Source organism: Somniosus microcephalus, chromosome 1, assembly GCF_052327205.1.
Source record: "Somniosus microcephalus isolate GS21.2 chromosome 1, FLI_Smic_1.0, whole genome shotgun sequence".
Taxonomy (NCBI): domain Eukaryota; kingdom Metazoa; phylum Chordata; class Chondrichthyes; order Squaliformes; family Somniosidae; genus Somniosus; species Somniosus microcephalus.
The window spans coordinates 50,920,978-50,935,267 of NC_140987.1; the positions used below are offsets into that span (position 1 = coordinate 50,920,978).

A 14,290-nucleotide genomic window follows, 5' to 3' on the forward strand; every position below is an offset into this window, starting at 1 on the left:
GCGGGTTGAAGGGAGGACTAATTTGGGGTAGCATGTGCAGGGGTATTTAGTTTAAAATAAATGGATAAAGTCTCCACGAAAATATGATAGCGCTCCACAGCGTAATTTCAAAAGCCTAGAAATTGCACGCTGAATTTGACACAGAATTACTATAGTCTGGGTGGAGAAGGGCAGGAATTTAGGGCGGAACTCATTTCCACCAATTTAAAGGAAGGAAATTCTACCCTCTATTGGAGCCGTTTATTTTTGGTGCTCATTTTGGTTGTAACTAAAAGAAATTGCAAAACAGTTGATGCAATCAAACAATTTTGAATTACCTTTCAGTGCACACTAACTGTTGATTAATTTAATTTCTACAGCTCTTCAAATTGTGATCACTATATTGATGATGATTGGTAAATCTGGTGCGACAGCAGCCTACACAATAATCTATATTTTTTCATCTGAATTGTATCCAACTGTGGTGAGGAATATGGGACTTGGGGCATGTTCCATGGCATCCAGAATCGGCAGTATAATCGCCCCATATTTTGCTTATCTGGGTAAGTGAGAAATTCAAGCTTTATGAGAGTTTTGCAGAAAAATTTAGGCCTGAATTTTCTGTGGTGGTAGCGGGTGCAATCGGAGGCGGGTCAGGTGGGAAAGTTGTTGTTTTTGGGAGCAGGTCGGGAACCCACTGTCAGCTTTTCCCCCAGGTGCGTCTGTCAGCGTGGACCCGACCCGACCAGCAGAGGCAGGCGACCCAATTTAAAGTATTAGTAGCTTGTTGTCCGACCCTTAAGAGTGGCTTTAACCTTAACTGGATGGCCACGGGAAATACGCTGCTTGGGAACCACGTCTGTCAACCTGAAGCGGGAGTTCAGTGGCCATTGCTCCAGCTGATTAGCTGACAGCATAAAATCTCCAACCTGACAGTTGATCACTTTCCTCAGCATTCCCAGCACAGATTCTGCAGGCTGCAGTCTTTCTAGCAAAGTCTCCATCCAGTGTCAGCTCATTGGAGGAACCTCTCTCACAATTGACAGAATGCTTCTGTAAACTCTACTTGACCTGCCATCTATTCCATCAGCATGGATGCAGCGGGTGTACTTTATACTCTCTCACCTTGGTCCTCAGAATCTGACCACGATGATCCCCAACACCAGCAGCACCAACAACAACACCACCAACCTTTTCTGCAATCACCTGATGCTTCACAGGACAGAGGGCATCAGCACCCGAGTACATTGCTGCCAGGGATGGCATCATCATGGCCAGATTTAGTTAACTTTACGCTGTACACCCATATGACTGCCACATGATGCGCCAGGTTGACACCACCCCACAGCAACACCATAAAGCATCCCTGCAATGACCAAGCCATTCACACTCATCACCATTGCTGGAGGTACCGTTATGTCTCACCATTCACTGCAACTCACTAAGCCACTTACAAAGGTGCACACAAATCTGTCCAAGACCCGAAAGTGTTGAAAATAAAGATTTTTATGTTTGCCAGCACATTAACGGAAACTTTGCATAAACATTGGATAAAACAACCAAGTGGCTACCCTTGTGAATCATCTTTCTCTTCCGCGTGCTTTTACGAGGTGCTAGCCCTGTGGCTTCAGCAGAGGTAGAGGCAGCCTGCTCACTTTCCTGCTGCCAAGGAGCTGGCAAGCACCTTGCTGCTCATCAGTGGGGTCATGAGGACCCACATCTACACTGACATCCCTCCTAGAGAGGAGGTCTATGAGCCTCTGCCATCTATCCTCCATAGAGAGCCACCTATTCTCCGTAGAGACCATATGCTCCTGTGAGTGACTCATTAGCTGCTCCATGCAGGTGGCCATCCTATCCATGGAGGAGCCTAGAATCGACATCGCCTGCGACACGGTGGTGCTCATGTTGGAGATGGACTCCTCCATTCTCTGAACATTTGCAGACATCGTGCTCACAAAACCTGTCAGAGCCACCTGCACTTCTTCCTGCTCCTCCAGGATTGCCCACTTTCTGGATGGTCCCTGAGGCTCAGCGTCTGCATGCAGCTGAGCAGAGCTAGAAGCATCCTGTGCCCTCCGGACTCGCCACTGCTGTCCCTGTCTCCACCATCCGCTCTTGCTCACTTGTGAGTTGTGAGACACCAGGTGACAGCACTACTCTATCTCGCGTGGCACCCACCGAGTTGTGCGTATCTGCGCTGGTGATGGTGCGCTCTCAGAGGCTCAGAGGCTGGAGGTTCCTCTGAGGAGTCTCCTTCCTCTTCCTCCTGGACAGTCAGGGTGGGTCGGCTCTTGATGGACCTGTGGGAGAGTAAAGAGATGAGTTAGATACGTCATATGAAGAATGGGTACAGATACCATTATGCACACGATGGCCATTCAGTGGCTGCTGACATCAGTGCCCATATGAGTGACTGATGTATGCCATGTAGCTGTATGATATGTAACTCTGTCACCAGGTTGCTGAGATGTCCCCTTCTCTCCGTCTCCCACCTCCAGCTGCTCGGCGACTCCAGGTATTTCTAAAGCAGCCTCCTCTGCTGTTGTAGTTTGCAAATGATGGAGGGCCACCGCTGGTTCTCCTCCTCTCCCTCTTATTTTGGGCTCTCTTTTCCTGCAAGGAGGGAAAGAAGATGAAGATTGAGTGAGTGTGATGGAATGAGTGTAAGGAATAGATGGGTTAGGTCTTTCGAGGGAGACTATGATGGAGTGGGGTGCGAAGCCAAGTGGCCTCCTTGTATGTTGTTAGTTGGTATGATTGCACTAGGATGAGGGTAGGTGTGAGGGGTGGCTAGTGAGGTGGAGATGTGAGAATGTAGATAGAGAGAGAGGGATGGGTGGATGTACGAGGTATGTTGGTGTGAGTAAGGATGTGCAGGGGTACGGTTGGGAAGGCAGAGTGATGGGGATCTGATGAGATCATTGAAATGTTTGCGGCACTGCATCCAGGTCCTCCTGACAACATCTCTGCTGGGGACCTCCTCTGCAATCTCCAACCAGTCTGATTTGGTGTCCTGGGGAGGTCTCCTCCATCCATTGGAAGGGAAGAGGACCTCCCTGCGTGCTCTGACTCCTTCCATTCTGCCTCTGTGCAGTCATTGTCAGTGTTTGCAGCACTCCAATGCTGTAGTGCATTGACAGCACTATGTTACATTGACATTCAAATCCAATGAGGCCATGGCCCTTTAAAGATCCCGGCTGAAAACGCATCATCGATGACGTCACCAGACCCGCACCATTTAATTGGGCCGGGTAACTCGCAGGGCGGGCTTAATAGGCCCTATTAAGGTAAAGTCGGTTTCAGCAGCCATGGCCACCGCCCACACTGGACTCACCCAGGTTGGCAAAATCCCAGCCGTAGTAATTATTTCTATTAAGAAACTTCAGGCATTTTAGGTTTGAGGCTAAATTATTAGTTGGACTTAAGGGGATTAATTAATTAACAGGAAGCTAGTGTGTACATGAGGGAGAAAAGAATAGAAGGATATGCTGATAGGATGAGATGAAGTAAGATGGGATGAAGCTCGTGTGGATCTTAAACACTGGTGTAGCACTGTTGTGCCAAATGGCCTGTTTCTGTGGTGTAATATTCTATGTAATTCTTTGTAGACTGTAATATGGCCTAGAAAGGAATGAAAACCTTCTAAGATAAGCAAGCCTGGAACAAGAAAGTGGTATTCATCCCATCAAGTCCTTTACTTCCATGTACAATCTACCCCGGCCTCCAAATCCCATTCCTAACCAATTATTAATCAGTGCGGCATGAATTGCTTTTGATTGGCTTCTGTTTCACCTATCCAATACTCCAAGATAATAAACCAATAGGTTTGACTAACCGGGAAGCGACAGTTAAAGGGCGTGTAAGTTGGAAATAAGGTGAGAACATTGTAGCTCTGATTCTCTGACCTGCGCTTCCTGTGATCCCGACTTCCCACTGGGAGCATGGGATCATGGAATAGGCTCCAAAGTTTCTTCCAATCACGAGTCTCGCTTAAGGCTGGTCAGGGTATGTTTATACTGTAAATTTAGTGCCACTTTGTAGTTAGTTTACTACAAAAGTTGCAGTGTATCTCCCAATTCAGATCCTGATCTGAGTTTGGCGGAAACACTGTGAGGCTCCTTCGAGGAGGCAGCCTCGCCACTTGGTTTGTCATTGCATGGAGTGTAGCTGCAGTGTGCTATCAAAGTTGGTTTAAAAAGGTTTGCCGAACACGTTGTCACCCTACCCAGGGCTTGTTTAAATGTACTGAGAGTGCTGGCGCTCTCACCTGTGCTCTTGACACATTTAAGAGCTAGGAGCGGAGCCCTATGCATATGTTTAAGCAGGAGTGCACCGAGGTCCCTGCTAGATCTGACTGTGCAAATTGCAGCCAGACATTATAAGGGGCTGCTGGCTGAAAATGGATACTGTAGCTATCGATCTGAAATCAGTAGCTGCAGTAGAACTGCACACTTATTTTCACACACAGTCCGAATCAAATACCCTGCATATCGCTACATACTTCTCAGGATTTTAAAGACCTCCTCTCAAAATGAAAACAAATTCACTTTGTTGAGTCTTCATGATTTAGGAATCACCTTTGTCACTCTTCTCTGCAGTGTAATGATGTCCTTTTCAAAATAAGATACCCAAAAAGTGCACAAAATACTCCAAATGTGGCCTCAGCAATGATCTATGCCAGGCTGGAATAATTTGTTTTAATTTATAATGAAACACCCTCAAAATACATCCCAGTACATCAATATTCACTTTGACTGAATACTTTCAGTAAATGACCAATAATGACAAATAATCCTTTTTTTTAGTGCCCATTTATAGTGTGTATCATTTCATGTTTTCTATGCATTACTTTAAACTCCATATTAACAGGGTGCACCCAGAGAGAATCGTAACAATTGATGTTTCATCAAATTAACCCTGATCGTTTATGGGAGAACTGAAGACATTTTATTGGCATTGCAAAGATTTATCATAACCTAGTGCATGCAACAATAAAAACAACTTGCACTTATGTACATTTAACGTAGTAAGACATTCTAAGGTGCAGCGCAAGAGTGTAATCGGACAAAAATTGACACCGAGCCAAAGAAAGAGACATTAGCAAGACGTAGAATTAAAACAGCGTCTTAAATAAGGAGAGGGGGTGGAGAGGCCAAGAGGTTTAGCGAGGGAACTCCAGAGCTTAGGGCCTAGACAGCTGAAGGCACAGCCGCCAATGGTGGGGCGAAGGAAGTGGGGGATGCATAAGAGGCCAGAGTTGGAGGAACGCAGATTTCTCAGAGGGTTGTAGGATTGGAGGAGGTTACAGAGCTAGGGAAGGGCAAGGCCATGGAGTGATTTAAACACGAAGATGTGAATTTTAAAATCGAGGCGTTGCTGGACTGGGATCAGCGAGCACAGGGCTGATGGGTGAACGGGACTTGGTGCGAATTATAATACGTCCAGCAGAGTTTTGGATGAGCTCAAGTTTATGGAGGGTGGAAGATGGCCGGCCAGCAATATTGCTGTAAAGAGATATTAGTGATCAGATTGGAGTTAATGCAAAGGTTGTAACACTTTGTCATTCACTATTTTCAATTTTACCTATATATAATAGCCAGTAGAAGAAATGCTGCGTATGTTTATACCAATTTCTCAGTCAATTATCTCCCTCCTCTCCTGAAATAGGTGTGTTGGGGAAGCAATCAATTCCCCAAAAGAACACTCAAGAGTCCCGTGTCATCAGGCCCAGTAGCTTTCTTGTCATCAAGCTTACAAATGGGTTGTTTGACTTTCTTGCTCTTGATGTGGTTGGTTGGATTGCTGCACTTCAATGGGATTTTTTGCATCTGGAATTTGGATGACTTTCAGCAGTGTGTTTAGAAAGCCTGCTTTATATGCAGAGATGTGGTGCGTGACTATATCCTTGTCAAAAGAAGAAATCCTGCAGTCAGATCCGATGGTTTAACTACCTTCCATCAATATTGGAACCAGGTGTTTAGCCGGGCCAATGAATGCCCCATGGGCAGCAATTCAGCTGTTGCAGCTGAGCTTTGAGCCCCAAGAAATCTGGCCAGAAGATCGTTGCCGCTCCACTTCCTGATGATTTTCTTACTGCTGGTCCTGGCTGCAGCTTGAACCTGACGCTGTTGCTTTATTCAGGAGCAAGCTGTGCACTGTGGGGTGCAAGATGAAATTGCTGGTCTCATGATAGGTCAAAAATCCATGCCGGCAACACTGAGCCTGCTCCAGGACTGAAGTGATTCCAGGTAACAGCTGCAGCCATGAGATCATCAGAGAGGGCAAGTGCCACAGTGAGCGGGAGAGGGAAGGGGGGTGGTTAAAGAGAGAAACAGTGTGTTAGTGAACTGAAGGGTGGTTAAGGGCGGGAATTCCCTCTTAACGGGAGGTTTAGAGGAGGAGATTGCCACAGTGAGCTGGGTGGTTATAGGAGGAGAGTATCCTAGGTAACTGGGAAACTTAGAAGGGGAGTGTACTTCTATCTCCAGTGGCCTAATGACTGGATCGTTTTAATACAGTGGCATGGTATGAAGAGAGGCTTGAATTACCCAATCTCTTCCCTTATCTTTGACTTGCCTCACATAACAAAGGTCTTCCACCTTTTGGTATAGCACATCTGCCATTAATCATTTGACAAGGCTTAATTCACTGAATGATGAAGAGATAATCCTTCTAGAATGTTTAAATATTTATTCTTCATATTCAGCCATTAAGTGGGATGTATTCTATTTTTTGAAGGTATAAACTAAATGATATTAATTGCACAGAGTTCCCTTAAATCAGTTCAGGTGAACTGGTTTGCCTGCATATTATGTACCTTAGGCAACTAAATCCTTCAACAATAAACTTATTTTCTTTACACATTCTTACAATGGAGCTGCCCGAAATGCAACAGTATCTGAACACAAACAAAAGAGCAGATGCATATCAGGATTAGTTTACTGCTGGAAGTAATCAGAAAGGACAGTTCAGGAAAGCTGTCTAAGATGACTGCAAGCTGGCAAATAGAGTTCCGACAGATCAAAAACAATTTAGTAAAGAAAGAACAAAAGAACTTGGCCTAGATTTTCAGTATAGACAGTTTTGGGGCGCTAACCTTAGCGCCCGCCCGCAGTTAGCGCCCGCCCCAAAGTAGCGCCCCGTTGCCGGAAATTCAGTGGCTTCGCCCTAAGAGGTTGGTGGAGCGCTAAAAGAGGCGTTCCACGACTATCTTTAGGCGCTAAGCCGGCGGTGCAGAGCGCAGCGCCCGAGCTCGGGCGCAGCGCCCGGCAGACACTCTGGTGCCAGTGAGCTCTTAAAGGGGAAGGGTGCATGTGTGTTTTTTTCAAAGGCAGAGTCTGGGGGGGGAAAGGTCGAGAGGAGGAGGAGGAGGAGGAGGAGGAGGAGGAGGAGGAGATAAATACACCGTTCACAACAACACACTGGAGCCTTCCACACAACACATGCAGAGTGCCTGTTATAGTGCAGGAGGAGCGCCCTTTAATTTGCGCTCCCCAGGGTGTGTTGCGTTCCATTTTATGAACGCTCTGGACGCCAGCCGCACAATGGGGCGGTCCGACTGAAGTTTGGATTCGGGGCGGCCAAAGGGCGTTGCACGAGGATGTGACGTCATTTTCTGCGTGCGCATCCGGGCGGCCGCTAAACTTTGCGCCGGCGCTAACGGGCAACTTAATTTGGGGCGGGGCGCAAACTGCGCTGCGCCCGGGCGCTACATGCATAGCGCCCGAAAATCACTTCTCTTAAGGCGCTAACTGCTGGCGCAAGCAACTGAAAATCTAGCCCCTTGTATTTATACAGCATCTTTCATAACTTCAGGACGTCCCAAAGCGTTTTACAGCCAATGAAATACTTTAGAAGCGTAGTCACTGTTGTAATGTAGGAAACATGGCAGCCAATTTGTGCACAGCAAGGTCCCACAAACAGCAATGAAATAAATGACCAGATAATCTGTTAGTTAAGGGATAGATGTTGGCCAAGACATTGGGGAGAAGCTCCCTACTCTTCTTTGATTATTGCCATGGGATCTTTTATGTCCACCTGAGAGGGCAGACAGGGCCTCAGCTTAATGTCTCATCTGAAAGACGGCACCTCCAATAGTTCAGCACTCCCTCAGTGCGGCTCTGAAGTGTCTGTCTGGATTATCTGCTCAAGTCTCTGGAGTAGGACTTAAACCCACAACCTTCTGACACAGAGGCAAGAGAGCTATCACTGAACTAAGGCTGACACCTTTCTAGTAAAGTCTATGATAAATAATCGCATTGTACAGTGCATAAAATCAGCCTCTCTCTCGTGAAAATAGAAATGTAAAAGACGTAAATGTTCTTTTAAATTGATAATCCCTAAGCTTTTACTTAAAATGAAGTGTGAAAGCCTTACAATAGTGTGTCACTGTCTTTCTTCCCAGTTTCCTCTCCTTACTACTCCTCCTCAGATGACATGCCTACTTCAACCAGAAAGGTGAATGGGAGGACTGTCCTGCTGCATTGGCCTAGCCACTGGGAGGAATGAAAAAGCAGAACAGATGGTCCCAGACAAGGAAGAGACATGTCTTTTGCAAACCTGACCAATCTGTCAGAACACAACAGCAAGAGAAAACCGGGCCTCTGCTTGCACCACCTCTCAATATTATGGAAAAGAAATAAAACAAAGAAAGACAGACAGACTTAGGCCCCGATATTTACGGGGCGATGGGGAGGGAGCCAGGGAGCATGGCTGCGAGTGGGAAACATGGAAATACTGCGAACGTGGAGGTCCTGCTGTACCTCATTATCATTATTTTACTCCGCATCCCACCCGGCAGATGGCCAGATTGACAGGCTGGCCTGCTACAAGGCGGGAAAGCCAGCGATAGAAGGATAGGGAAAGATCAGGCGTTGGGGGCGGCGCATGGGGGGGTCGGGGGGGTCGGACCAGCAATCGGGAGGGAGGGGGGTCCAGGGACTGGGAGAGGTCGCAGGGCAGCAAGCAATGGAACCTACTCTCCCGGGATGCCTGGCAACTACATTATCTCTTTGGCTAGGATTCCTACTGTGTTCACTGAATAAGATCAATTTATTATTAAGGTGCAAACATCAATGGGATGTGCTAATGACCTTTTCCACCATGATCTCCAACCGATAAGATATACCAGAGACACATTCTGAGATGGCTGGTATTCCAGTTAATCTACTCTAAACGCCATCCCAGATAGCTTGTGTGTTTCTGGTGACTAACCCTTTGTGAATCAAATTTAACTTAACAGCAACATCATAATAAAAATTAACCGTAAGAAAAACATAAGGCCAATAGGTAAAAATCTCAACACATGACATTATCCTTCACATTTCTCATGAGAGGAGAATCCCGTCTGTTCCCTTTTGATTCCATTACAGCTACTAAAGCATTTGATTATATATGCCATGACAATAACTGCTTTATAAATATCAAGTGAGATGCCTCAATAGTTTTTGCACTCACTAGGATCCCCCTTCCACAATTATTCGCTGGAACATCGAGGGTATGCGTACCTCAAAGAGAATCCTACTCGCTGTCTTCACAAGGGTAGCTCCAGTATGGGACGGTGGTTCCTGGCACTGTTTACCAAGACCATTGATGTTCTTCCTCTACTCGCTTACAGCAGCATTTAGGAATTCAGCGCCAGAACCATCCATTCCGGCTTCTCTGTGATTAACTCGGCGATGCAGTGCTGAGTCCAATTTCTTCATTGAACTTGTTCATTAAAACCTCCTACCTGTGCAGTACACGCCAGCAGTTTTTCTGACCTTCATACAGATGGGTCCTTGCTACAGCCTGTTGGGTTAGACAGCAGCTCAGGATAGTGCGCTTTCCAAGTCCCAAATATGCCCTTCCAGTTTTGTTGAACAGCACAGGAATTGCCAGTTGTTGGCACTTTCCATTTTCATTACAATTGATAACAGACTTGAGCCAATAGAAAAATGATATAAGATCATTTTTGTGTGGGTTACATTTATCTATAAGTGCCTGTTATTATACAGTTATTTCAGAATGGATCACTGTTAGATCAAGACTAATATTTTATTTCCCTCTATGCTATAATTTCTGTGATTATATCATGAACTTTTTATATTATGATTGAGAAAACAGAATTCAGAAAACAACATACTGAAGCTTCACCTTAGTTCTAATATTGTCTCTTTCTGTTTTTAGTTGCGTACAGTAATATTTTGGCCTTCATTTTAATGGGCACTTTAATGGTAACAGCTGGATTATTTAGCTTATTTATGCCTGAAACCCATGACCTGCCTCTCCCAGAGACAATTCAGCAAATGCAACCAATGAGATGGTAAGTCTATGGTGTGAAGAATAGGTGTTTCGATAAGTTTAGGCCTGACAGCCATTGTGCTGACTTTTTAGATGGGCTGGAGAAGAAGCTATATCCTTGCGAATAATGAAAATAGGCAGTGGTAAAAAATATAAACTGGTTAGGCAAGTCAAGTGAGAAAAAGACCAGCAGAACATCTGGGCAGGTTGGAGACAGTTGCCCCTGTACACAAGTGGGACGCAGGCCCGACCTTGGTTTACTCTTCGCTCACCAGCTGTACATTCCACATCGGCTCCATTGAAATGAAGTCAGAGGCTTTTAATTAATGTTTCAGATATGAACCCTTCATCAAAACAGGAAGAAATTACAGATGAACAACATTTACAAAGGAGTAGAATAGCGTAGATACTGGAATCTATACTAAAAGAAGTGATAGAAGAGCATCTAGAGACAGAAAATATAATTTTTTAAAAAGTCAGCATGGATTACGAAAGGCTAATTCATGCTTAACTAACCTGATAGAATTCTTTGAAGAGATAATGGAAAGAGTAGACAAGGGTAATGTAGAAGATGTCATATACTTGGATTTTGATAAGGTACCAAAGGTTAGGGCATGTAGAGTCAGGGGACAAATAGCTGAATGGATAGTAAATTGGCTAAAAAATAGAAAGCAGAGAGTAGCAGTAAAGGGTAGTTATTCAGATTGGAGGAAGGTAGAAAGCAGTGCTCCACAAGGATCAGTGCCAGGACCACTTTTATTCATAATTTACATTAATGATTTGTATTTAGGAATAAGTAACTCAATATTAAAATGTTCAGATGATACCAAACTGGGAGGTATAGCTAACACAGAGGAAGAATGCAACATAATACAAGAAGACATTAGAAAACTTGCAGACTGGGCAGTTAAGTGGTAAATAAACTTTAACTTAGATAAATGTGAGGTGGTGAACTTTGGTAAGAAAAACAGAAACATAACCTACACCTTAGAAAATAAAAAACTGAATGGGGTAGGAGATCAAAGGGATCTAGGGATACAGGTAAACAAATCATTAAAAGCAGCATCACAGGTCAGCAAAGCAATTAAAAATACCAACAAACCACTGGGATTTGTTTCTAGCGGTATAGACATCAAAGGTAGTGAAGTTACATTAATCTATTATAGCGGGGGAATGGAATTGACTGGATTGCTCTACAGAGAGCTGGCACGGACTCGATGGGCTGAATGGTCTCCTTCTGTGCGGTTATGACTATGGGGGAGAAATTGGGTGAGTAGCGCCACCTGTTAGCGCCTAAAGAGGCAGTCAGTGGCTGTAGCGCCACTGGCTGCGTCTCCGGCAATATTCAGTAGGGGCGCTAATGGTGGCATTAGGCATTTGCGCTGCGCCACCGCCGATGACGTCATCGGTGTGCGCAGCGCCCCATTCGTGCCCTGTTCGCGATATTTGGTAGCGAACGCCGCAGTTGCGCCGCTCGCTACCTGCGCCCGGTTCACGGGGCCTTACTGTGCCGGCAGTGGCGCAAGTTAAGGTGGAGGTGCGGGGCGGCCGCTTTTTCGGCGGCCGCCTGCCAGCACCTCCGTCCCCGGCCTCCTTACCGCACCGCCCCCCCCCCCCCGCGGCATTGCCGGCTGTTTCCTGAGAGCCCGGCACTTCTCCTTGGTGCCGGGCTCATTTGCCGGCACTCGCGATCGGGGATCACGCTGTTGCAGGCACCTCCCCCTTAACAGTGGGAGGAAGGCCTGTAGTACCGCAGCGTGCCGTGCCGCAGCATGTGGCGCTGCGGCACGTTGCGCTGCGATAATCAGTTTCAGCGCCCTAAGAGGGACGTGGAGCGCCTCGAGCCTCGCCCCGTGTCCCTTGAGGGGCACTGAAACTGAATTTCTGGCGATCGGTATCACACCGATCGCTGCGCTAAATCTTGCGCTTAGCCGACTTTTGCGCCACTTTGGCGCTCCAACCCAATTTCTAGGCCTATGACTCTATGACCTTGGACAGGCCGCACTTAGAGTGCTGTGCACAGTTCTGGTCTCCATGCTATAAAAAGGACATAGAAGCACTGGAGAAAGTGCAAAATGTGTTACAAGGATGGTACCAGAACTGAGAGATTATAGCTATCGGGAAAGATTGAACAGGTTGGGGCTTTTTTCTTTAGAAAAGAGAAGACTTAGAGGAGACCTGATAGAGGTCTTTAAAATTATGAATGGGTTGGACAGGGTAGATGTGGAGAGACTGTTTTCACTTGTGGGAGAATCCAAAACTAGGGACCATCAATACAAGATAGTTACTAATAAATCCAATAGGGAAATAAGGAAAAAATTTCATTACCCAGAGAGTGGTTAGAATGTGGAACTTACTACCACAGGAAGTGGTTGAGGCAAATAGCTTTGATGCTTTCAAAAGGAAACTAGATAAGCACATGAGAGAAAAAGGAATAGAAAGATATGCTGAAAGTCTGAGATGAGGTAGATGGAATAGGAGGAGACTCATGGGGAGTATAGAGACCAGCACAGACTAGCTGGGCTGAATGGCCTCAATCTGTGCTATATATCCTACATAATTCTATGTAATAATAAAGGAAAGGGGGAGAAGAGAAAGTATATTACTAAAACATAACATAGATTGTCATCATAACAAGTTAGCTGTTGCCTTTAAAAATATATATTGACAAAGAGAAAAAGCAAACAAAAGTGGGTGTCTGGTAACATTATCTAACGGGTCTACAAAACTTAAAAATGTCAAAGCAAACCTACAGTGTGGCATGAATTAATAGATTTTAACTGCAAAATATATTCAGACTGTTTCCTTTTTGAAGCTGCTGCACCTCTGTCAAACTGCACCGCTGCACTCAATCCTTCCAGACAACTGCACAGCAGGACAACCACCCTCAGGATGGTGTCTCTTCCTCACCTACCTCCACAGCCGGACAATATTATGCAATGAAACTAGTACCTACTTCAACAAATGCAGGTAGTTTTCTCATTTTTCTTTATTCTTCCACCCGTCCCCCCCCCCCCCCACCCCACTCCATTACATAAAGATATGACGGTACATAAGAACATAAGAAATAGGAGCAGCAATAGGCCACTTGGCCCCTCAAGCCTTTTTCTCTCATGTGCTTATCTAGTTTCCTTTTGAAAGCATCAAAGCTATTTGCCTCAACCACTTCCTGTGGTAGTAAGTTCCACATTCTAACCACTCTCTGGGTAATGAAATTTTTTCCTTATTTCCCTATTGGATTTATCCATTCAATAAGATCATGGCTGATCTTGGTCTCAAAGCCACTTCCCTGCCCGCTCCCCGTAACCCTTCGCTCCCTTATCTTGCAAAAATCTGTCTATCTCCACCTTAAACGTATTTAATGACCCAGCCTCCACAGCTCTCTGGGCAGAGAATTCCACAGACTTATGACCCTCTGAGAGAAGAAATTCCTCCTCATCTCAGTTCTAAAAGGGCGACCCATTATTCTAAAACTGTGCCCCCACATTCTACATTTCCCCACGAGGGAAAACATTCTCTCTGCATCTACCTTGTCAAGCCCCCTCAGTATCTTATATGTTTCAATAAGATCACCTCTCATTCTTCTAAATTCCAATGAGTATAGGCCCAGCCTGCTCAACTTTTCCTCGTAAGTCAATCCCCTCATCTCTGGAATTAATCTAGTGAATCGTCTCTGAACTGCTTCCAATGCAAGTATATCCTTCCTTAAATGAGGAGACCAAAACTGTACGCAGTACTCAAGGTGTGGTCTCACCAATACCCTGTACAGTTGTAGCAGGACTTCCCTGCTTTTATACTCCAACCCCTTTGAAATAAAGGCCAACATTCCATTTGCCTTTTTGATTATTTGCTGTACCTGCATGCTAACTTTTTGTGTTTCATGCACAAGGACCCCCAGGTCCCTGTGAACTGATTCATTTTCTAATCTCTCTCCATTTAAATAATAATTAGCTTTTTTATTTTTCCTGCCAAAGTGGATAACCTCGCACTTTCCCGCATTATACTCCATCTGCTAAATGTTTGCCCA

The 14,290-nt window shown here is 45.4% G+C and overlaps 1 protein-coding gene across 1 annotated transcript in view; it reads left to right on the forward strand.

Annotated features, from left to right (window-relative positions):
- The window catches only part of LOC147124061 (organic cation/carnitine transporter 2-like), an 81,276-nt gene that overhangs the window by 43,994 nt on the left and 22,992 nt on the right, over positions 1 to 14,290 (forward strand). The window contains exons 8-10 of the mRNA XM_085980328.1: positions 360 to 542; positions 10,150 to 10,285; positions 13,079 to 13,233. Coding sequence (XP_085836454.1) covers positions 360 to 542; positions 10,150 to 10,285; positions 13,079 to 13,233 — 474 coding nt within the window. The remainder of the gene's footprint in view (positions 1 to 359; positions 543 to 10,149; positions 10,286 to 13,078; positions 13,234 to 14,290) is intronic.